At 37.1% G+C, this 24694-nt stretch overlaps 1 protein-coding gene across 1 annotated transcript in view; it reads right to left on the reverse strand.

The window, feature by feature from the left end:
- Nucleotides 1–24694, reverse strand: part of LNPEP (leucyl and cystinyl aminopeptidase) — a 95694-nt gene that overhangs the window by 18183 nt on the left and 52817 nt on the right. Inside the window, exons 6-13 of the mRNA XM_079797629.1 lie at nt 24100–24211; nt 23508–23665; nt 21867–21998; nt 18290–18421; nt 17423–17583; nt 16841–16929; nt 9746–9929; nt 8453–8609 (exon numbers count right to left, since the gene is read on the reverse strand). Of these exons, the coding sequence (XP_079653755.1) occupies nt 8453–8609; nt 9746–9929; nt 16841–16929; nt 17423–17583; nt 18290–18421; nt 21867–21998; nt 23508–23665; nt 24100–24211 (1125 nt within the window). The remainder of the gene's footprint in view (nt 1–8452; nt 8610–9745; nt 9930–16840; nt 16930–17422; nt 17584–18289; nt 18422–21866; nt 21999–23507; nt 23666–24099; nt 24212–24694) is intronic.

The raw sequence follows: 24694 nt of genomic DNA on the forward strand, positions 1-24694 counted from the left end.
TTTCCTGACACTGGGCCTCAACAGAGTTAAGGAGAGAGGCAGAGGAAGAGTAGCTTCTGGGCAGCTTCAGAGTAGATAGCTATTCTGCCTTCTCTTAGAGTACATTCAGTACCAACACTGTTCTTTAATACTGAAAAGAAATGAGTGACATATGCTAATACTGCTACCTACACTGGGTTCAACAGTATGCCCCCAAAACTCATGTCTGACTGGAACCTGTGACGGTGGCCTTATTTGGGACCAGGATTTTTGCAGATGTGAATAAATTAAGAAGAGGTCATACTGGATTATAGTGGGCCCAAACCCAATGACGGGTGTCCTTGCAAGAGGAAATTCAGACAAAGAAACACAGGAAACATGCCATGTGAAAACAGGCAGAGATTATAGTAATGCAATTACAACCTAAGGAATGCCAAGGATTGCTAGCAAGCCCTTGAAGCTGAGAGAGACACATGGAATAGATTCTCCCTCAGAAGAAACCAACCTTACCCTGATAACACCCTGATTTAAGGCTTCCAGAACTGTGAGATAATAAAGTTCTGTTGTTTTAAGACACCCAGTTTGTAATATTTTATTACGATGGCCCTAGGAAACTAATATATTACCCCAAATAGTGTTGATTTGATATGGCACTAATAATCCCAAAGTAGTTACAAGAGACTCACACAGATTGAAAGTGAAGGGATGGAAAAATATCTTTCAGGCAAATGGAAATTAAAAAAAAGCAGGGGTAGCAATACTTATATCTGACAAAATAGACCTCAAAGTAAATGCCATAACAAGAGATAAGGAAGGCCACTTCATAATACTAAAGGGAGAAATCCAACAAGAAGAAATAATCCTGGTAAACATATAGGCTCCCAATATAGGAGCACCCAAATACATAAAAAAACTCCTGGAGGATATCAAGGGAGAGATTAATAGCAATACAATCATAGTAGGAGACTTTAATACCCCACTATCACCACTGGACAAATCCTCTAAACAAAAAATCAGCAAAGAAACAGCAATCCTAAATGACTCACTAGACCAGATGGAATTAATTGACATCTTCAGAACATTTCACCCCAAAGCCACAGAATATACATTCTTCTCAAGTGCACATGGGTCATTTTCAAAGATAGACCATATGCTGGGTCACAGGCAAAGTCTCTTCAAATTCAAGAAGATAGAAATTATATCAAGCATCTTCTCAGATCACAGTGGCATAAAACTGGAAATCAACTACAATAAATACAATCCAAAGAAATCAAACACATGGAGATTAAACAGCATGCTATTAAACAAGGACTGGGTCACCAGAGAGATCAAGGAAGAAATAAAAAACATCATGGCAACAAATGACAATGAAAACACAACAATCCAAAATCTATGGGACACAGCGAAAGCAGTCTTGAGAGGGAAGTTCACAGCTCTACAAGCCTATTGCAAAAAACAAGAAACAATGGTAATAAATTACTTAACCCTACAACTCAAAGAGCTAGAAAAAGCGCAGCAAGAAAAGCCCAGTGTAACCAGAAGGAAGGAAATAACAAAGATCAGAGCGGAGATAAATGACATAGAGACCAAAGAAACAATACATAAGATCAACAAAACCAAGAGCTGGTTCTTTGAAAGGATAAACAAGATTGATGGACCTCTAGCCAGGCTCACCAAGAAGCAAAGAGAGAGGACCCAAATAAACAAAATCAGAAATGAAAGAGGTGAAATAACAACAGACCCTGCTGAGATACAAAGGATTGTTACAAAATACTACGAACAACTCTATTCCAACAAACTGGACAACCTGGAGGAAATGGACATATTCCTAGAAAAATATAACCTTCCAAAAATCAATCAAGAAGAATCTAAACAGCTCAATAGGCCAATAACTATGGACGAAATTGAAGCAGTCATCAAAAAGCTTCCAGCAAACAAAAGCCCGGGGCCTGATGGCTTCACAGGAGAGTTTTACCAAACATTCAAGGAAGAACTAAAACCTATCCTCCTCAGACTATTCCAAAAAATTCAAGTGGAAGGAACACTTCCAAGCTCCTTCTATGAAGCCAGCATCACCCTAATACCAAAACCAGATAAAGACAACACAATGAAAGAGAATTACAGACCAATATCCCTCATGAACATAGATGCCAAAATCCTCAACAAAATTCTAGCAAATCGGCTCCAGCAGTACATCAGAAAGATCGTACACCATGACCAAGTAGGATTTATCCCAGGAATGCAAGGATGGTACAATATCCGCAAATCAATAAACGTGATACATCACATAAACAAATTGAAAGATAAAAATCACATAGTCATATCAATTGATGCAGAAAAAGCATTTGACAAAATCCAACACCCTTTCTTGATAAAAACTCTCAACAAGTTGGGAATAGAAGGCTCATACCTCAACATAATAAAAGCTATATATGATAAACCCACAGCAAACATCATACTCAATGGACAAAAACTAAAAACATTTCCCCTAAGAACAGGAACAAGACAGGGATGCCCACTCTCACCACTCCTGTTTGACATAGTACTGGAAGTATTAGCCATTGCAATTAGACAAGAAGAAGAAATAAAAGGCATCCAAATTGGAAAAGAACAAGTAAAGCTGTCTTTATTTGCAGACGACATGATATTGTACATAAAAAATCCAAAAGACTCCGTCAAAAAACTAATAGACTTAATAAAGGAATTCGGCAATGTAGCAGGATACAAAATTAACGCCAAGAAATCTATGGCCTTTCTATACACCAATAGTGAACTTACAGACAGAGAGACTAAAAAGGCAATCCCATTTACCATCGCGCCAAAAAAATTAAGATACCTAGGAATAAACTTAACTAAAGAGGTAAAAGACCTATACACGGAAAACTACAGGACACTGAAAAAAGAGATAGAGGAAGACGTAAACAGATGGAAGAACATACCATGTTCATGGATTGGTAGAATCAACATCATTAAAATGTCCATACTACCCAAAGCAATCTATAGATTCAATGCACTCCCCATTAAAATACCAACGGCATATTTCACAGACCTTGAAAGAACTCTCCAAAAATTCATCTGGAATAAAAAAAGACCCCGAATAGCCACAGCAATCCTGAGAAAGAAGAATAAAGTAGGAGGGATCTCAATACCAGATTTCAAGCTGTATTACAAAGCCACTGTTCTCAAAACAGCCTGGTACTGGCACAAGAACAGACATATAGATCAATGGAACAGAATAGAGAATCCAGATATTGACCCAAACCACTATGCTCAATTAATATTTGACAAAGGAGGCATGAACATACAATGGAATAAAGACAGTCTCTTCAATAAATGGTGTTGGGAAAATTGGACAGATACATGCAAAAAAATGAAGCTTGATCACCAACTTACGCCATACACAAAAATAAACTCAAAATGGATACAGGACTTAAACATAAGACGGGAAACCATAAAAATACTAGAGCAATCCACAGGCAGCAAAATCTCAGACATATGCCAAAAGAAATTCTTCACTGACACTGCTCCTAGGGCAATGGAAGCTAAAGAGAAAATTAACAAATGGGACTATATAAAAATAAAAAGCTTTTTCACAGCAAAAGAAACCATCAACAAAAAAACAAGAAGGCCCACTACATGGGAGAACATATTTGCAAATGGCATCACTGATAAAGGTTTAATCTCCAACATCTACAGGCAGCTTATGCAACTTAATAAAAGGAAGATAAATGATCCAATAAAAAAATGGGCAACAGACCTAAATAGAATCTTTTCAAAAGAAGACAGAAGGAAGGCCAAGAGACACATGAAAACATGCTCAACGTCACTAATTATCCGAGAGATGCAAATCAAAACAACAATGCGGTACCATCTCACACCTGTCAGAATGGCTATCATCAACAAATCAACAAACGACAAGTGTTGGCGAGGATGCGGAGAAAAAGGAACCCTCGTGCACTGCTGGTGGGAATGCAGATTGGTGCAGCCACTGTGGAGAACAGTTTGGAGTTTCCTCAAAAAACTGAAAATGGAACTCCCATTTGACCCAGTAATCCCACTCCTGGGAATATATCCGAAGAAACTAGAAACACCAATCAGAAAGGATATATGCATCCCTATGTTCATAGCAGCACAATTCACCATAGCTAAGATTTGGAAACAGCCTAGGTGCCCGTCGGCAGATGACTGGATCAGAAAACTGTGGTCCATCTACACAATGGAATACTATGCTGCCATAAAAAAGAAGGAATTCTCATCATTTGCAGCAACCTGGAATGGAATTGGAGAACATTATGTTAAGTGAAATAAGTCAGTCAATGAAAGAAAAATACCACATGATCTCACTCATTTATGGATAATAAAGAACATTATAAAATTGAACAAAAAGATAGATACAGAGACAGTAAAGCATCAAACAGACTGTCAAATTACAGGGGGAAGGTTAGGGAGAGGTGGGGGAGATAAGAGATCAATCAAAGGACTTGTATGCATGCATATAAGCATAACCAATGGACGCAAAACTCTGGGGGATGAGGGCATATATGGGAGTGGGGTGGGGGGGGCAATGGTAAGATATGTACACATATAATACCTTAATAAAAAAATTGGAAAAAAAATGGATACAATGAAGTACACTGGTGCTGGGTCACTTAGATACCCATATTGAAAAGAAATTAATATTTATGTTTACTTCACATCATATACAAAAATCAATTCCAAATGGATCACAAATCCTACCTAATAATAGACAAATATGCAAATTGACCATATCTCCAACACACCCATAAGCCACGCCCACCATCCAATCAGAGCGAGTATGCAAATTAACCCAACCAAGATGGCTACAGCCAGAGAGAGCAAGGCTTCCTAGGTAACAGAGGAAGCCAAGCTTTCCGCCTGCCCTTGCCAGGCCTAAGCCTCCACTCAAGCTACAAAGTTTCAATTATAGAAAGTAAACAAATTCAAACAGAAATGGCGGCAGAATGGAGCTTGAGAGAGCAGGCCAGGGTTGTCCCTGGTAACAGGGGAAGCAAAGCTTTCCACACACCCTGGCCGGGCCCACCCTCTTAAGGCTACAAAGTTTCAATTATAACCCCAACACAAATGGCTGCCGGCCACGGAGGGAGCCCCAGGCTTGGCTCCGCTCCAGGCTACAAAGTTTCAATTGTAGAAGGAAAATAAATTCCAGATACCAGGGCCTCCACTTGGGTTGCCAGGGGGCGTGGCCGGCCTGCAAACCCACACAGGCCGCTCGCTCAGGCCACCCCATGCCCCAAGGGAACCCCACCCTGATCAGGGACACCCTTCAGGGCAAACCAGCTGGCCCTCACCCCTGTACCAGGCCTCTATCCTATCTAATAAAAGAGTAATATGCAGATTGATCATCACTGCAACACACAATATAGCTGCCCCCATGTGGTCAAAGATCCTGCCCCCATGTGGACACAAGATGGCCACCACAAGATGGCCAGCAGGAGAGGGCAGTTGGGAGGCACCCGGCCTGCAAGGGAGGGCAGTTGAGAAGGACCAGGCCTGCAAGGGAGGGCAGTTGAGAGGGACCAGGCCTGCAAGGGAGGGCAGTTGGAGGTGATCAACCCTGCAGGAGAGGGCAGTTAGGGGTGACCAGGCCGGCAGAGGAGGGAAGTTGGGGGCAAACAGGCTGGCAGCGGAGTGGTTAGGGGGTGATCAGGCTGGCAGGCAGAAGTGGTTAGGGGCAATCAGGAAGGCAGGCAGGCAAGCAGTTGGGAGCCAGCAGTCCTGGATTGTGAGAGGGATCCCAGATTGGAGAGGGTACAGGCTGGGCTGAAGGACAACCCCCCTCCATGCACGAATTTCGTGCACCAGGCCTCTAGTCTAAATATAAAAGGTAAAAAAAAGTTTTCAGAGGAAAATTTAGGAGAATATCTTGGGCTAGGCAGATTTCATACCTTAAAATTAAGAATTTATGCTAATTAAAAAATCATTAAGAAAGTGAAAAAGCAAGCCAGAGTAGGAGAAGATATTTGCAAATATACAAGATAAACAAAAGACTCATAAGTAGAATATTTAAAGAAGTCTTTAAAAAAAGTCTTAAATATCGATAAGAAAAAGGCAGACAATCCAATAGAAAAACAAATGAAAGACTTGGGAGAATATCCCAAGACAAGAGAATATCCAGTCCTAGCCAGGTGGCTCAGTTGGTTGGAGCATCATTTCATACACCAGAAGTTGATGTGCTTGATTCCCAGTCAGGGCACATACCCAGGTTGCAGGTTCAATCCCTGGCCAGAGTGGGTGCGGGAGACAATTGATCAATGTTTCTCTCTCTTTCCCTTCCTCTCTCTAAAATTCAATATAAAAAAAAAAGAGAGAGAACACCCAATGGTCAATAAACATATCAGAAGGAACTCATCTTCACTTAGGGAAATATAAATTAAAGCCAAAATTACAATACTATGTTGCACCCATCCAAATGGCTAAAAGAAAAAGGTTACTATTAATATAAGTGTTGACAAAAAAATAGATCCAGAACAGACCTTGAATTCTCATACACTGCTGATGGAGTATTGAATTGGTGTAACTTTGAAAAATGATTTGGTATTACAGTATTAACCATGCATATGTTTTGATTCAGCAATTCCATTTTCCAGACACATACCCCATAGAAACTCATCACAGATGTGTATAAGAATATTCATAGCAACATTGTTTATAATAGCTCCAAACTCCAAACAACCCAAATGTCCATCTACAGTGGCTGAACTGGCTGGCTAACAAATGGCCAATTTCTTTAATAAGCTAACAGTAGAAAGTCTGTGTCAGATTATAACTTTGCCCCAAAGAGACCAATAAGTTAGCTGTATACTTCTTGGAAATGCACATCAATACTATAAAAAATACTGTTACTAAAATTTTGGGTATAAAAGATTTCTCATATAGTAAGTTGACAATTTCATTTTCAAGGAAGTCACTAGATGTGGGTCTGTGATTTTAAACCTTAAACACATGGTCTCCAAGCTTTTCAACCTGTTTTAATTTAAAATCTCAGTTTAAAAAAGAACGATAGCAAAAAAGAAAAACCTTTGATTTTTCCCAACAAAAAGGTATCATTGGAATGATGACATTGTTAGAATACAAATTAGTTTAAAATATAGCAATGTAAGGAAAAGAATAGGTTTTGAAGTAAAACCAATGTGGGTTAGAATCTCAGCTTTATAATTGACTGGGTAAGTGAGTTTGGGGTTATTTAGTCTCCTCATTTATCTCATGAAGGTAGAAATATCCATTTGGTGTTGTGTGAGGATTAAACAAGGTAATCAACACTAAGCACTAAGCATGGTGTACAGAATATAATAAACACTGACATGTACTTGTTTCTGGAGTGACTCGCTCATTTATTCATTCCACATTTACTGAATGCCACTATGGGCTGGGGCACATTCCAGGAGCTGATTTTTATTAAGGCTGGTAGTTAAAGCCGTATGAAATAGGAGAATGATAAAAATCTATCAATTAGAAGAAACCTCAGAAATCATCTAACTTAAGAATCTCACTTATGGGTAGGGATGGGGGTGGTTCCTTTGGGGTCAGATCAGAAACTTGTGAGGGACGGTGTTTTTCAAGCTGCATATGGCCCACCTGCCCTACATTCCCTTCCCCCACTGAGAATCATGCCTGTGATAAGAACTCATCATAAGGGATGCACAGTTAAAAGTGGCAGAAAGGAGTTAAAAAAAGATTTACTCCAACCCCTTCCTTTTTCCAGTGAAGACACCAAAACCCTAAAAGACTTAATCTAATTCCTGGTCCAATACTTTCTTCCTTTTCCTGAAAGTTGCCTTTTGCTTGGTCCCTGGAAAACTTAACTAGTTTACAAAGCAAACTCTGTGGTCAGAATGTGCTGATTCAGAAAATTGGATAAAACAAAGGATGCATCACTCCCTTCCAAGCTTTTAAAGACTCAGTCAACAGTTTAACACTGAAAGTGTCTAAAATAACAACTGTTAAGATCAGGCAACTCGTTTTTTAAAAAAGGTAAAACAGTCTCCAATACCAAGACTCCCTTACTGCTTTGCAGAGAAACATATGCACCAGCATCCTCATCCATAAGACAGGTATCAGAGGGCTCCTAAACAATAATCCTAATACAAGCAACACAAACATGACTGTCATTTAATATAGACTACTAGGATATTAATGGGAGCACTGCTTTTCAAAAGGGTCCACTTAAAGCATTTACTATATAAAAATTTGAATAGAAAAAGTTTCTTTTCATGTGACAGCAGTATGAGAAATCTCTGTTGATATTCAAACAAGATCAAATCATGCTAAGCCTTTATCAACTCTTCATGGTAAGCAATGACATTTTGATTAAAAATAAAGATTTCTTGGAAAGTGAAGAAAATGGAATTTCATTCCTTTTTCAGCCTATTACTGCTGAATAACCACATTAAAAGCAATCAACAAAGAGAAGCTGGCAAAAAGGCAGACTCACCACCAGTCTTGAGGCCAGATCCATATATCCTAGCTTTTCAAGGAGGTTATAGATGAGGCCTGTCTGAAACAGGGTTTCAGTGATGGGTGCAGTATGGGTCTCATTTCCAAGATAACCAATCAAATCAAAGGCCTTCTGAAGAGGCACTTTGCCTAGCCTAAAGGGTAAAAGAACAGAAAAAGTAAACATGCTGAGAAAGGCAGATGAACTGAACGCATGCTGAGAAGTTTTATGGTCAGATGGTGTCTTAAAGACCTAAAATTTAAGCTTAGAGTGTCATTCTGTAAAGTTAGACTAAATATGATTACCTTTGATTAAGTTCATGTGTGTGACCCAAGGTTAAAGACACATTTCAGAAAAAAATGATAAACAATTGCTCCGTTTTTATTCCATGTCACCTGTAAATTGCTACTAACTCAGGAATTACAACATCTTAGACGAGAAATGATTAAAAGTACTAATTTTATTTGTTTTTTAAATTTCTTATATTTGCCAGGTGAGAATAGGTAGCATAAAGAGAATTTGAAAAAGAAAATTATTTATATGGGAATTTATTTGTCAAACTTGTTAAAGGGATGTCCACTATTAATTTATGCTGAGTCCATCCTTAAAATCAACCATTTTATAGAAATCATAACAATGATGGCTGAGATAATATAGTCATTTCGTTAAAAAAAAAAAAAAAAAGAACCAAAATAGGAAGGTCAAGAGCAGTCAGGAGGAACACTTTTGAATATTCCTTGTGTTTCTAGACCCATTAACAACCTAAATTGGTAATCTACCTATTCTGAAGGTTCTCTATACACAAGGTCTCTATCATTCTTGGCTCTGGGATTCCAGTAGCACACGAGGTGATGGAAGAGGCAAGTGGTGCATAAATAAGGAGGCTCCAGATATCAGAGCTGCCCCTCAAACTAGTGAGTAAGCACTAAGCATCACACAAACCAAGTGCTGCTTGAAAAGAATCCTACCAATAAATAAAACAACACCTGAACTACATCAATTTATTCAGCAATATGGGTCCTGCTTGTTGGCATCTACATTCTTGAAATGTTATGTAAATCTTGTTACTTAACTGTTCAATATTTGTAGCTAATTTTCACTATAGATTATAAAGTCCCTGAAGGCAAGGACTATGCCTGACATTTTACAGTTCCTCCAAAATGACTTATACCTAACAGGCAATACATGATACATGCTAGTTCTTTTGAACTGTTTTTTCTAAAATGTTCTTTTCCTCAATATCGCTTGTTTAAAAAACAAACAAACAAAATAAAACCAAGCATACTCTACCCTGCAAGTTCAAAGATGTTGTTGATGAGGCTGGCTCGGTCTTTGTCACTCAGGACATAAGGGTTTATTTTCAACTGTTTTATTAGTGCATCCCAGTCATCATCTGCATAATGTACAATATAATAGCCGGTCATGTCTGTATTGACTTTGATCCACTGTACTTCTTCTGTAAGATTGATGACATCTAATACAGATCAAAAAATGAAAGAGAGAGAAAGAGAGAAAGAGAGAGAGAGAGAGAGAGAGAGAGAGAGAGAGAGAGAGAGAGAGAGAGAGAGGTAATAGGGCAAGAAAAAAATCAAATGCTTTGTTTCAAAGTTAATATGGTATATTTTTATATTTAATTATCCTACTAAGAAACTAAATCTCTGCCTTTTAATGCTGTTATTTTCACATTAACAAAAATTACCACTCACTCATTTAATAATCACTGGTATTTATTTAATGGTGAACAAGGTACTTATGGGTACTTATGTCTCTCCTCTCATAGATCTTACAGTTTACTGTAACGAGGTAGGTAGAATTCATATAAATGTTATTGATAGAAAAAGAAAATAAGATATTCTATTGAAGTACATAGAAGAAATGCTTCATTCCCTAGGGAAAGTTAGGAGATTTCCTGGAAGAAATGACAGCTAAGTTGAGACTTCAAGATATATAGATGTTAGCGAGGTAAAGAGTGTTCAAGACCCAGAGAGAAAGTATACATGGTGTCCATGCACTGAACCGGCTCCCAAGTTCATTGTGGCTAAAGGAGAGAAGCAGGGAGAAAGGGAAAATGCATGTGGGGTGGGGCAGCAGGGGAAGATCATGAGAGAACTACTTAAAATGTGTTTCATTGCAGCCTTTGTCTTTATGTTAGCAAAGGAAGAAAAATTAAGCCATTTTATAAAGTCACATAATTCAAATCTAGCAAAATAAACTTTAGGGAAGGATTAATGTCTCATCACGCACAAATAAAAAATAATTGAGTGAAAATAATAGAAAAGTGATTTGCATTTTTTGGTCCAAACCATTACATATATAAATGCTGACAGAATTGTTAGAAATTTATATGGAATAATTTCAATTAATTTATAATTAATAGGGAGGTACAAACTATACGACTACAAAAATGTATTACTACAAAAGCTAACTACAAAATATATGTAATAAATTTTAAAATCCTTAAAAATACTAATCAAGAAATGTCCTTTAAAGTTGCAACAAGGACATGATTTTAATATAATAGTTGAGGGTATGCTTCTAAGTGCCTTAAGGTTTACTATTTATTAGAATACGAATTCATGCACAGCTGGGGTCTGACCAGGGAAGGGGCTGTGGGCAGTTGGCTGGCCGGCCCCACCCCCGATCGGGATGGGGGGGTTTAATCAAGTGTGGGGCCGGCTGGGGGGAGGGGCCGCGGGCCATTGGCCAGCTGGTCCTGTCCCCTTGTTGAACTACCGGTTAAACTCCTGGTGGAGAGGACAATTTGTATATTAGCCTTTTATTATATAGGATATGCTCCATGAGCTAACTGCTTTTTTCACTGCTAATCCTTCAGCACTGAGAACAGTCCTAGTACTCAAAAATACTTGGGTAGTTAATAGATGAATAAACAAAATAACTGTGTCATGGTAAATCGTTCTAAAGCATCTAAAAAAGGTTTGTAAATGTTTATGTACGTTTTATTCCACATTTTAAAATAAAGAATACTAATTTTTAAAGTTATAAGAGAGCCCAACCCGCCTGGCCGGTGTGGCTCAGTTGTTGAGTGTCGACCTATGAACCAGGAGATCATGGTTCGATTTTGGTCAGGGCCCATGCTGGGTTGCAGGCTCAATCCCCAGTAGGGTGTGTGCAGGAGGCAGCCGATTAATAATTCTCTCTCATCATTGATGTTTCTATCTCTCTCCCTATCTCTCTAAAATAAAAATATATTTTTTAAAAATTAAAAGAGAAAGAGGAGTAGAGAGATAAGAAAAAAATAATCTAAACTCAGATAATAATAGCACTTTGGGATATATTTCCTGCCAAGATTTTTCCTATACACAATTTAATTAATGTAATATTCCATACTATGGACCTATACATAAGCATTCATTTTTATACTTCATTTTCATTTATCAGATTCCACCCCCTGCCATTTTTCCATTGTCTTCCTATGCAGTATTCAAATATCTTCATAATAAATCTATTTCAAGACCTACCATAGTTTAGGAGTTTCCTATTTGGAAACAGGCTGTTTTAAAATTTTCACTATCATAATAATGCTGTGTGAAGGTTTTTGCACATATATTTTAGAAACACACTTAAATCCTTTAGTGTATGACATCTTAGGGTCTCTCAACTTCAAAAGCATGTATTATTAAAATTTTTCAGATTCTCTTAATATTTTATTTATTCTAATTCTACTGAAATTACAAAAGATGTTTAAGATGGAAAAGACTTACATTCTGATTTTCTCTTAACATGACATATCTCAATGTATTTTTCATTTAAAAATTCCATACTAATTTCTGTTTTATTGCTGATATAGCAGAAAAATCAATTATATTAATATTGTCTATTCCTTTTTCTAGAGCAGAATGAAGTTGTAAGGAATAACTGTGATGGCAACAGTAGCTGCTCCAAGTTGAAGACATTTTTAACAAAACTATGACTAAATAAATTAAATTTATCATTAGCTAATAAAAAAATATCAACACTCACCAGCTCACCAAACACAATTTTCTACAGATCTTTTATCAAGAAAAGACCTTGGGAAGGAATGAAGAGCTCCAACTCTCCCTTTCTCTTAAAGGGAGGCAAGTAATGACAAGTATGGCACTTTTCCCACTGGATGGGTGCAAGAAAATATTGAGAATCTGGCTGATAAGCAAGCAACTTGCCGTGTTGTAAACCTAGCCAAGTCCAAATGAAATGGTAGAAAGGAGAAATGCAGCTGGGAGTGTATTTGAAATTATTACTGTCATCTTGATGACAGAATATAAAGCAGTACAGCCAACAGCACAGAGAGGAGAGCTATCATTTAAAGAGTCAACATGCTAGTCTTTTTCAGGTCTTCAGAATGATCCAGAATAGAGATCCTTAAAACCACGGGTATCAAAAAATAATAGCTTTGCTCACAAGGGAGGTAACTACATCCTGTAGCTCAAATTTGGATGAGGCTACCCTCATATGTTTTTAATTTATTATAATCATTAACAGATTAACAGTTCAATTTTCACAATACATTGAGTAGTAAAAAAGAATGAGCAATTCCAATGTTAAATGGCAGAAGCCCAGATGAAGTAATCTAATATTGATTTTAAAAAGCCATTTGTCCATGAGTTATGAAAATCAACTACTGTTTTATAAAGAAACATTACAGCACAGAAACAAAAATCACGATTTTACTAGAAAGTCACAAAATTTCCTGTGTAGTTTGTTCCAGAGGACTAGTGCGAGACATACGGTTGAATTGCATCCCCTCTTGTTCAAAAGCATTCCTTTCTGCAAAACTCCTTTCTTCTCCTTTATTTTATTAGCGGGGGTGGGGGACAAGAGTAGAGAAAGGCACATGACAAATATCTCAAATATCTTAATTCTATGATTTTCCTTCTTCTTTTTTCCAGTTGCCTCTCACTACAATGACATGTCTTTTAATTTCAGGGAAATATTTCTGGCACAGTGATATCCTTTTAGAAACATGAATGTTTCAAGTTAGATTCTATATAAAAATTTCCTATAGTTAAAGAGCTTAGAGGTCTGAGTAAGATGTGGATTGAGACTGAGACAGAGACAGAATGGGGGGGAGGGGGAGAAAGAAAAGGGAGAGGGAAACACATTTTTAGTATAATTTTCTCAATATGTAGCTTGAAAAAAAAAAAAAGGCCCCTTTCAGACCTTTATATTTTTTATCCTCACTGGAGGACATGATTAGAGAGAGAGAGAAAAACATCAATGTGAGAGAGAAACATCGATCAGTTGCCTTCTATACACGATCTTGAACCTACAACCCAGGTGTGTGTCCTGACCAGGAATCAAACCAGCAGCCTTTCGGTGCACAAGACGATGCTTAACCAACGGAGCCACTCCGGCCGGGTCTTTTCAGGCCTTCTTCGGCAGAACTACTAATGTTCAAATTTCATGTATGCAGGAAAAAGTGACAAAAATATTAACCAAATACAGTATAACTCCTATATTTGACTGAACTAATGGACTAACCCAACAACCCTGGAACACATGGGACTATAATATAGATTTAACAAACTACCAAGATAACACCCTGTACTAAAGTCATATGACATAAAATAAGCCTTTGTAGCCACCGCCTCAGCTACATTTCTTTTGAGAACAGAAAACATTAAAATAAGAGTGATTCTCACTGAAGTATCAGGAACCAAGAAGAGCCAACTGTCCTTAGGGTCCAACATTTTTTGTGTGAGGATACAACATTTTCAATGTGGACCCTCAAAACCCAAACTGCCAGGGATGAAAACAGCAGCAGCAGTAAGGGAAATCACACAGTTGAGAAGAGGAACCCACAGACACCACTTTCATCATGTATTGGCTCAGTTACAGCGCTAGATTAAACCAATTATATTGCAGTGCGTTTTGTATATTCTCCTTTACCAAGAGTATTTTGAAATGAAAGGAAACAGAAGATATAATTTCATTAGGCTATGAATGCTCTTTTCCTAGAACTTTTTACAGTGAGATTAGAAATTGAGTCACTTCACTATAGACAAGATTTATTCATTCAATAAATGTTATGTGCCTACTGGGTGCTAAGGTTGCAAAACTGATTCATATAGTCATGATATCTACCTTCAATAGGGGACATATCTAATATGGGGACAGATACACGTGAAACAGTAAAGTATACAAAAGTAGAGAAGTAGAGAATGTTACTAAAGCACATAAGTAGGGCCTCTAACCTGTCTCGGGGTGGGGGAAGGCCTTCCAGAGCAAGCAATCGGTGAACCGAGATCTGAAGAATGAACAGGAGTAAATCAAGGGAGTGGGTAGGCGAGAGTGTTCTTCCAGGTGGCAAAACAGCATAAACAAAGGCCACCCAGAGACAAGAGGAAGAATGGCCTGTTGGAGTTGCTCAAACAATTTTTGTGCAGCGGAAACTTCTAATACCACCAAAAACTTACAGATTACCAGGACACTTGCAAAATATCCTTATTAGTCCCTTTCAAACAGGGAGATGAGATTATTTCTTCTCTCTTAGGTTAGAGACTACCCTTGCAGGGTTCACTTAAAATATGCAGATTTGTTTTCATTTCATTTGTTTTCTGGCTGGTGTTGCTAAGTGGTTAGTGTCAGCCTGTTCACAGAAGGCTCCAGATTCGATTCCAGTCAAGGACATATACCTGGGTTGCAGGTTTGTTCCCTGGCCAGTTAGGGCGCATGTGGGAGACAACCAATTGATGTGTCTCTCTCACATCAATGTTCCTCTTTCTCTTTCTCTCCCCCCGCCACTCCCTTCCACTCTATCTAAAAGCAATGGAAAAATAGTCTCGGGTGAGGATTACCAAACAAACAAAAAAAAGCAGGCAGCACTTGCACTTCCAGCTAAGCTATATTAATAAAAAATACGATGGTATCACAACTGTTCTTAGGGGTTTAAATAATGAGACTGTTGTAACACTTCATTCCAGTTAACTGCAATGCAACTGGCATGCTTGTATATTTCAATTGGCATCATAAATTGTTACCACACAACAGAAGGGCAACTTAGAAATATGTATTAAATCACAAAGGTAAGAGTCTTCATTCTGAGAAGCATGCCTATGAAAAAGTTCAAATAATGAAAAAACATTTAAGAGCCCAAATTTTTATTAAGGCTCTGCCCCCCCCCCCCCCCGCCCCATAGAGACAAGTGGTGAATCAAGTGTCCAATAGTAAAGAAAGATTAAGTCAATTACTATACATATTAAGCTTAAAAAAATTTAAAAATCACATGTACACAATGACATCAACTAAGTAAAATATACTTTTAAATGACTAGAAAGAAATAACATGAGAGTAGTTATGATAGGGTGAGATTTGTTCTCTTTTTCTAGATTTTCTGTAATGTGGATATATAATGTTTAAAGTATTTTTTTTCAGTAATAACATCAATAATAATAGCCAACCCTTATATAGCAAAAACATATGCCAGCTGTTGTTCTGGGTGTTTCATAAAATTGAACTCAATTAATCCTCATCATAACACTATAAAGTAAGTATAACTACTAGCTCCATTCCAGAGCTGAGGGAATGAGGTTCAGAGAGGTCATATAATTTGCCTAAAATCATACAACTGAGCCAGGCAATCTGGCTCCAAAGTCTGTTCTCTTAACCACTAAGTTACCCTGCACTCTAAAAAATATGGGATTGAACACCAGATCCAAATTCAAATAACAAATTTTCCCTTTACATAAATCTAGAGTATCACTAATGGTTCCTGCAGAACCCAGAAGCCATATATTCTTTCAGGGTGTAAATTATGAGAATACATGGTATAGCAGGATACATAGAGGTAGTTAACAGATGGTCAGAAACTACATTTCAATTGCTTTTTATAGACTTGTTGTGGGTCAGCATATACAATCTTTACATTACCCCTTTCCTTGCAATCATAATATTTTGCCCCATTTTTTCATTACCAAAAAATATATACTATGTCTATAGGGCATTTTATAATAATTATTTACTATAAATCTAAGTCATCAATCAACCTTTAATATGCATAAGCATCATCTAGGGTGCTTGTCCCTAGATAACTAGATAGCAGACAGCAGAGCATCCTTCAAAAAAACTGCTGTACTTCTTACTTTGTGACATAAAATATCTACCTAGGATATAAAGATATAGCATTTGTTATTTTCTACCAGGACTGCTAGCACTTTCTGTGCAATTTTTTTATACCTTATGTTACATGACTAAGACAAACCAATTTTATACATGATAGATACATAGACCCAATCTCACTTTGGTCCACATCATGTATAGGTGATTCACAAAGCCAGCTTGGAGAGTGTGTACACTGGAAAGTGTAAACTCCTTTCTGCTGCTTGGTCAGATATTTAAAAAATATGCTGCTTCCAATTTCTTATACGGAAAGTGTTAATTAAGTCAAACCTGATTTCTTGTCCAGAAATGATACCAATCGATGTTTTGAATAATTTCTTCCCTCAGTGACAAAGGATAGTGGAATATGCCACAGATAGCTATAAAAAGAAAATATTGAAAGATTATTACACTTTCTAATATTTCAGTCAGTTATACATAATTTGTCCACTTTTGCTTTATTGTTTTTTGGGGGCAGAAAGATGAAAATTTTCAAGTATTTCCAGAAAGGGGTAAACTTGTTAGATGTTTTATAAGAACCTATGGCCCTGGCCAGTGTTGCTCAGTGGTTAGAGTGCCGGCATGCACACCAAAGGATCTCTCATTTGATTCCCAGTTAAGGGCACATACCTGGGTTGCAGGTTCGATCCCTGGACCTGATTGGGGCTCCCATGGGAGGCAACCAATCAATATGTCTCTCTCACATCCATCTCTCTCTCACTCCTTTCCTCCCTCCCTCTCTAAAAAGCAATGGGAAATATATCCTCAGGTAAGAATTACAAAAATATATATGAACCTATGATTATAAAACATTTAAAAATACTTTAATCTGAGGGTCCAAAGAGATGGTAGGGAGAGAAAGTGGGCATGTACCTTGCATCTGAAGGCTGAATTCCAGGCTTCATGTTTAAAAAGAATCTTTCTTGTTGTACAAGAAGCTCCTTTCCCTTTCTTTGCACAGTCACTAGAGGAAATCCTTTCTGCAGGGTCCAGGTTTTCATCATTTTCTTAACATCTACTGTTTTGTTTGTGACCTATAAATAAAAGAATAAATTATTTTTGCTTAAAAATAAACAGTTTAAAAGCTTAACAGTTTGTATCTTTCCCTCTTTCTGTACCACATTCTATGAAGACTGCATTTACTAGCAGTGTTAATAAAAAGCAGCACAAATGCTGAGCTAATTTACATTTCTCATATAGGTAAATGAGTAATTGCTAAAAGGAAAGTGACCTGGAACAGAACTAAGTGATAACTAAAGAGCATGAGAGAGGCACAATGTTGAAAAAGCAGCAGATATTATCAACCAAGTGTTGATTAAAATCCCTAAGGCGGTATAAGCGCTCTTTCAAGCCACAAGACTAGCATTGAAGGAGGCTGAAAAACTGCAAAAACATAAGAATAAAAAAAAGATTTTTGAAGAAAATATAGCAATATACATTATTTTGGAAAAGACAACTTTCCTACAAAGTAGGAATGGAGATTAAGATGTAGAACAAAAATGGTTGCACAAGGCCACACACAATTTTTCAGTAATTAAGACTAGTACTTCCATTTCTTTCCAATTCTGCATTCTATTAATGTTTATTTCTTAAGCTCTATCTCCCTCTTTCTCAAATAACTATCTTTGTTATCACAGCTTACTTATATACTTGATTACTTATATACTTGATAAAAATATAAATAGAATTCCTCTCTTCTTACTTCAAGCGCCAAAGAGAACACCTAGGTCAGCCACTTACCTCATTAAAACTATCCCACAGATCATCACTTTGAATGGATGCATAGCTATGCTTTTGCAGGTAAAGAACAAGAGCACGTTGAAATACATCTTCACCAAGATATGTTTTCAGCATCAACAAGAGAGAAGCTCCCTATTCAAAAAGAAAGAAGAAAAAAGGTAGAAAGGGAGGAAAGTAAGAGAATACAATAGACATATATATAGAGAGAATTGAGAATCTAAAATTCAAAATATAGTCAATCTAAGCATATACTTCCATATATAGAGCCTAGTTATGACACACTGCTACTAGGTCTCATATAACGACATGTGGACTATGTTCAAATTGTCTTAAAATTATTTTAAAGGATTTGAAAAGAATTAATGGAGTAGATTCCCATGTGCATTAATTCTACTATGAGCCATTTTGTGTGGTCTGTCAATTACTCACTGTTTGTGTTAATGTTAAAAAACTAAGCAATTATAAATATATTTTTAATAGAAAAACATGCCAAATATTCTGTGGCATCCCCACTTTTATCCCCAATGTTTAAGGCACCAATTCAATTCATGGGCACTCGGCTGTGGACAATAAATTAAAGAGCTCTCAGAAGTCTCTCTGCTGGGACTACATTAATTTCCAAAGTTAGTATATCATGTCGCTAAAGTAACCAAGATCTCTCTTTTTTCTAAAGAGTCACTTCCAATGTGTTTGGAACTGATGAATGTATAGGGTACTAAGTATACACTAATAATCCAAAATTAGGCACGCACCTATTAAGGTCACATTATAGTCACTGATGCACACGTCATAACTCACACTCTTAAAATAACCATCACCTCCTTGGTGAAGCCTCCAATTTGAGATAAAAATCGTATTTTTCTATCTTCAAAAGCAACTTATATCACTTCCTGCATCTGCTATAGATATTGTTATTTCTTCTTGTAGAATGTGTGCTTGTTGAGGGGAAAACTGAAAAATTCAACTCCAATGACTAAAACAATGCCTAGTACACAGTAAGCATTCAAATGGTTTTTGAATATGAGTTTCACTTCTGGTAAAAATGTAGCAATGTCAAGTCATTAAGATTACCATACACACATTAACTGAATTTAAAATCTATTGCTCTCTCTGGTGTTACTTGTTCTATAAATTTAAGTACTCACTCTTTTCAAACATTTCCACTTCTCTCCTATATCACCTACTTTCCCTCTCTCTCTACTGTAACTTTCCCATTAAAAACACAGACTTTGTAACTTTCCTCATTTTAAATAAATAAAAGATGTCTTTCCTTAACCTCAGGTCTCCTCTAGTTACCACCCTATTTCTTGTTCTCATTTTGTAGTAAATTCCTCAGAATAGTTGCCTGCATTTGCCATCTCCATTTGCTCTTTTCCCATTTTCTCTTGAGCCATCTTCCAATCATCACTCCACTGGAAATATTTTATCAAGGTTTCTTCAAGGTGAACTTCATGGTGTCAAACCAACATCAATTCCGAGGCTCAACTTATCAAGCACTAGTAAGTAGCTTTTGCTATGATTGATCAACCACTCCTCTTGATGGCCTTCTGTACTTGGCCTTGGGACACCACTCTAGATTTTCCCCCGATTCACTGGCTAAATCTCAGTCTCTTTTGCTGGTTCCTCCTCACTTTCCCAAGGACTAAACTTTTATGTTCTCTGGCATTTAATCTTCAGACCTCTTTTCTTCTCTCTCTCTAAATTTTCTTCCAGATCTCAAATTTATATAGCTAACCAGACATCCCCTCTGAATTCCAGACTCATACCCAACTGCCTGCTCCATATCTCAAAAACTGAACTTTTAATTTTCTTCTTGTCCCAAATCTATTCCTCCAATAGTTTTCCCAATGCAGCAAATAATAATTCCATTTCTCCAGTTGTTCAGGCAAAATCTTGAAGTCATCCTTGACGCCTCACTTATATTCCACATGTAATCCATTAGCAAATTCTATGGGATTGACCTTTACAATACATTCCATTTCCCCCAAAAAATTTATCTTCATAATCCCAGGCAAAAATACTCTACCATTCCTTTAGCACATATTATCTCTTAATGCTTCACAAGTACCCACCACCTAAACTTTGAGTTTCTTGATGACATAGACTTGGGGGGACAGATCAAACAAGTCTCCTGTTGGGGCTGGTGCCCACCATTCCTGCAGGAGGGGGGCAAACACATCCCTTCCCTCCCACTCTTCAGGCACATGACCCAGTGCCCCAGAGTCCCAGACAAGAGCTTTGGTGGGAGACAGGCTCCAAAGGTCCCAGCTCTGAGCAGCACTCCCTTCCCCGTCTGTCCGTGGAACTGAGCTCAGCCAGGCAGGGCCACCAGGACCCGGGAGGACAGATCAAAAGAGTCTCCTGTTGGGAGAGGTGGCAGCTGAGGCTGCAGGAGGGGGACAAGACCAGCCCCTGTTCCAAAGCCACATGGCTCAATGACTGGCAACTGCTTCTCCAGAAAAAGAGCACATCAAAGTTCCCTGTTGCATGCAGCCAACATACCCCTCATCAGGACTCAAGCTTGGTAGGGAGGTGTCACTGGTTGTTGGAAGTCTGGGTTAGTGCACTCCACAGGCTGGTGCTGCAGGAATAGGAGTGCTGGGCCCTGGGAAGATGGCGCCAGAATGCGGTGGGACAGGGATCTCAGTGGCTGCACCTCCCAGGTCTCACCTCAGGGCCATGCCACCCAGATCTTCTCTTTATGGTTCTCGTAGCCCTGAGTCGTCTTCCCTCTACTGGAGCCCCAGGTGAGTGTCTGAAAGCAAGATCCTGTGTGTTGACCCTTTAAAAGAGCACCAGGGTTTCTAGAATATGCCCTCCTCTTCTGGGCGGACAGGCCCCACTGATTTTCACTTGCCAGATGCTATGCAGGCTTCTCTTCCCAGCTCTGATGCTCTGGGTTAGGGATCCTGGCATGGGATTGAGACTCCACACTCTTCAGGGGGACGTTTGCAGCCAAGATATCCCTGCGTCTTCTCAGCTGCAGCATCTCCTCTTCTTACCAATCTTTATGTGGCTTCTTCTGTAAATCCTTGGTTATGATATACCCATTCAGCTGTTCTTCAGGTGGTTATTCAGGTTGACTGCTCTACAATTTACGTGTAAATCTGGTTTGGTGCTGGAGGAGGTGAGAGTAGCTTCCACCTACTCAGTAGACATCTTGGAATCTCCTGAACTTCAATTCTTTTAATATCTGTTTGCTTACTTGTTTTGGAAATTCTGACTTTGGAATATACCTCAATCCTGAATCACACATCCAAAGGCTTGCTTAGAACCCTCCCTGGACATATCCCACCTGCAGATCTAAAGAATGAACCAACTTTAAAAGATATATTTCTATAAGATCTAGTTAAATGCCCAGAATACTAGTCAGAGAACTTAAATGAGACAGAGAAAACAAAAGAATAACCCAGAAAAAGTTAAGTCCAAAATTTAAATAGAAGAAAACATCTTAAATTTTAACAGGATACCTGAAAATAATACTCATTTAATTTTTATAACAATCAAAACCATGTAGCTTGTTCACATAGGAAATTAACTTGAAAACTACTCCAGGTACTAATGTGTATAGCAATACCTTAAAATAGGAAAGAGCATCAAACATTTCTTCAATCTGTTCTGAAGACTGAACAGATGATGATATTGGATGAGATGAATTCAAGGAATCTTTCTTCATGGTTTTAAATCGAGCATCTAAGAAATCTTCATACTAGTAAAAAATGAGACAGGTTAGGAAATCATGAACAGTATCAAAGGCAAAGGCATGTATAGCAATTATTTATATAAATTAGACTACTACTTAAGGACATTATTAAAAAATAACCAGATTTACTCAACTTCAGAACAAGCTTTTGCAAAATATAGGAAGTGTGATATTCATGCATATTCCTTAAATTTAAAAATAAAATTATAACCTCCTGGCCACATGAAAAACAGTGTTTCCTAAGCAACAACAGTATAAGGATGAATTAAAATTCTATTACTAAAGCAACAAAATGCCAAATCTTGATATTCAAGATGAATAGTATAAAAAGTTAGTGTATATTTTAAAAATAAAATCTAAAATTAAAAAACAAAAATAAAAATCTGAAATTAAAAAATTAAAATAAAAAGTCACCCTTAAGCCGATTTATTATATACACTCCAGTTTTTCTGTTAAGGTAATATATATTTCCTTTAACTGGGGTTCATTTGAAATAAAATATAACTCTTAAACAGAAAGAATTCTTTGAGATCTCAGGAGATGAGCTCCCCTAGAATATATATTAGAAGCTTTTAAACATTCTGGGCACCACCAAGTGGTGAAACTGTGAATCTCATGGCTTAATTAAGGAGCAAACACAGATTTAAAGTATCTTGTTTAGTCTCCTAAGTAAAGAGGAGTTCATTCTGTGCCTTTTGAAATTTTTGAATAGGTCCTACACAAAAATTTCACATAGAAAACTCTAAGAATATTCCTGTTTTAAAGAAGTCTTGGGTCATATAGTCAGAAGTTTAATAGAAAGTCACAGAATTTTAGGGTTGAAAGAGATCTTTATACTTCCCCACGTATTGCTTGAATTATTTGGCAATAACTGTCATATATTAGCCTAGTGTGTCCAAATATTTCTAAGGATGGGAAACATCTCCAGAGAGTCTAATAAAGTGGTGGCATTATTATGCTCTCTATAACAAAATAGTGTTCCAAGTCTTTGAAAAGGAACAAAATATGGTTTGTATCTAAAAAAGGGAAAATTATTTTTCTGTATCAACGTATGTATCACTGTTATAAGTATGATCACAGTGACAACAGACAGTATTGCTACAAAATATCTTAATTTTTTTCTTTCTTTATGCACAGGATAAAATGTTTTGTTTTGCAAATAAGGTTTTTAATTATATCTAAATTCCTTCAAGCAGAAGAATCACAACTTTTGAAAATAAAATGTAGCAAATCAATTTAAAAGGTTTATCCTAATAACAAAATGTAAAATAATTTCACATACTTTCAGCTTTCAATGAAATATGTCAGTAAATAAATGCATAATTTTCATTGTCAGATCTCAAGAGGTACAGATATAAGTAACAGAGGCCAATTTTATTGTTTCTTTCTAGAAATAGTTTCATTTCTGCAAATGCATAGAAAATACATGGCGAATATGATTTGAGTCTTTCCTCCCTTAGCACTCATAGTAGGCAAAAAAACAAAAAACAAAAACAACAAAAACACTATACTTACACTGGAGAGCTTTTTGAATATTTTTTCCAAAGAGAAATACTCCATGAAAGTAGCCAAGCCTTCATTTAACCATAGATCGTTCCACCACTGCATCGTTACCAGATTACCAAACCACTGTGGGGAAAAACAAATTACTAACCAACCAAAATAGTTACATTCTCAAGAATGTTCTAATAATTGAATTGTTAGGTTTATCACCTATAACTAGATTATAATTACATAAAAATATAGTCATTATAGTTAAATAAACTATATTCAAATTAAAGACTTACAAAAGCTGTGTAAATTTACTTTAAAAGTAAAATAAAATTTTTAACATTTTACCTTAATTGAATGAGAAAAGAAGCAAGACATGCAATTAGCATATTTTTCAATTTAATACATGTTAAATATTAGGTAACAAAAACAGTTTTTAGACACCTCATTAAAAATGAGATTTCCTACATAATGAAATTCTTCTACTTTCTAATATCAAGTTAGAAAGATTCTTTTCTGTTGTATCTACAACCATCCATGACAACTAAAAAGTAAATTTCTGTGTGACAATTTCCTATATTTAGAGAGTCCATACTTCACATTTCTCCTCAATTACCCAAGTTGAGTACAGTATTTACATGATTCAAAACAGAATTCAAACAACATTCCTCAGGCAAGTTGGTATGCATATAAAGAAATGAAATCAGAAAGATCTTAAATGTGTTCTTCTATGAGGAAGTAAGAAGGAAAAAATGAAAGAAGACTCTTTGAAAAAAATGTCTCAAAAAATGCCTGAAATAAAGTGTGGTGATAGGCATGCAACAGTCAGTGTGGCCTAGGGCTTGACTCAAACCAGCAGTAAAACAATAAGTTTACTAGATACTGAAACAAAACACTTTTGAATTACCAGAATATGTATTTCAAAGATATCTTAAAACCTGTTTCAGACAAAGATGATTTGTAAGTCCTAAAGACGAAGAACAGAGAAATACTCCCCAAGCAGTGGTGGGAGGCCCCAGAAATAACAGATCTAGAGGAAAGCCCCTGAGAGACCTCTTGTCTACAGGCCTAACACTCTAATAGTAAGTATACGCTTCATATGCCTGCTTGTTATGAAGTCTTCAGAAGGGCTACACAGTTGTGCTCAGGCTGAGTTTGAGACAGGGACTAAACAGCCCAGGGCATGTTCTACTCTTCTTCCATATCCTCCC

Source organism: Cnephaeus nilssonii (genome assembly GCF_951640355.1).
Source record: "Cnephaeus nilssonii genome assembly, chromosome: 2".
NCBI lineage: Eukaryota > Metazoa > Chordata > Mammalia > Chiroptera > Vespertilionidae > Cnephaeus > Cnephaeus nilssonii.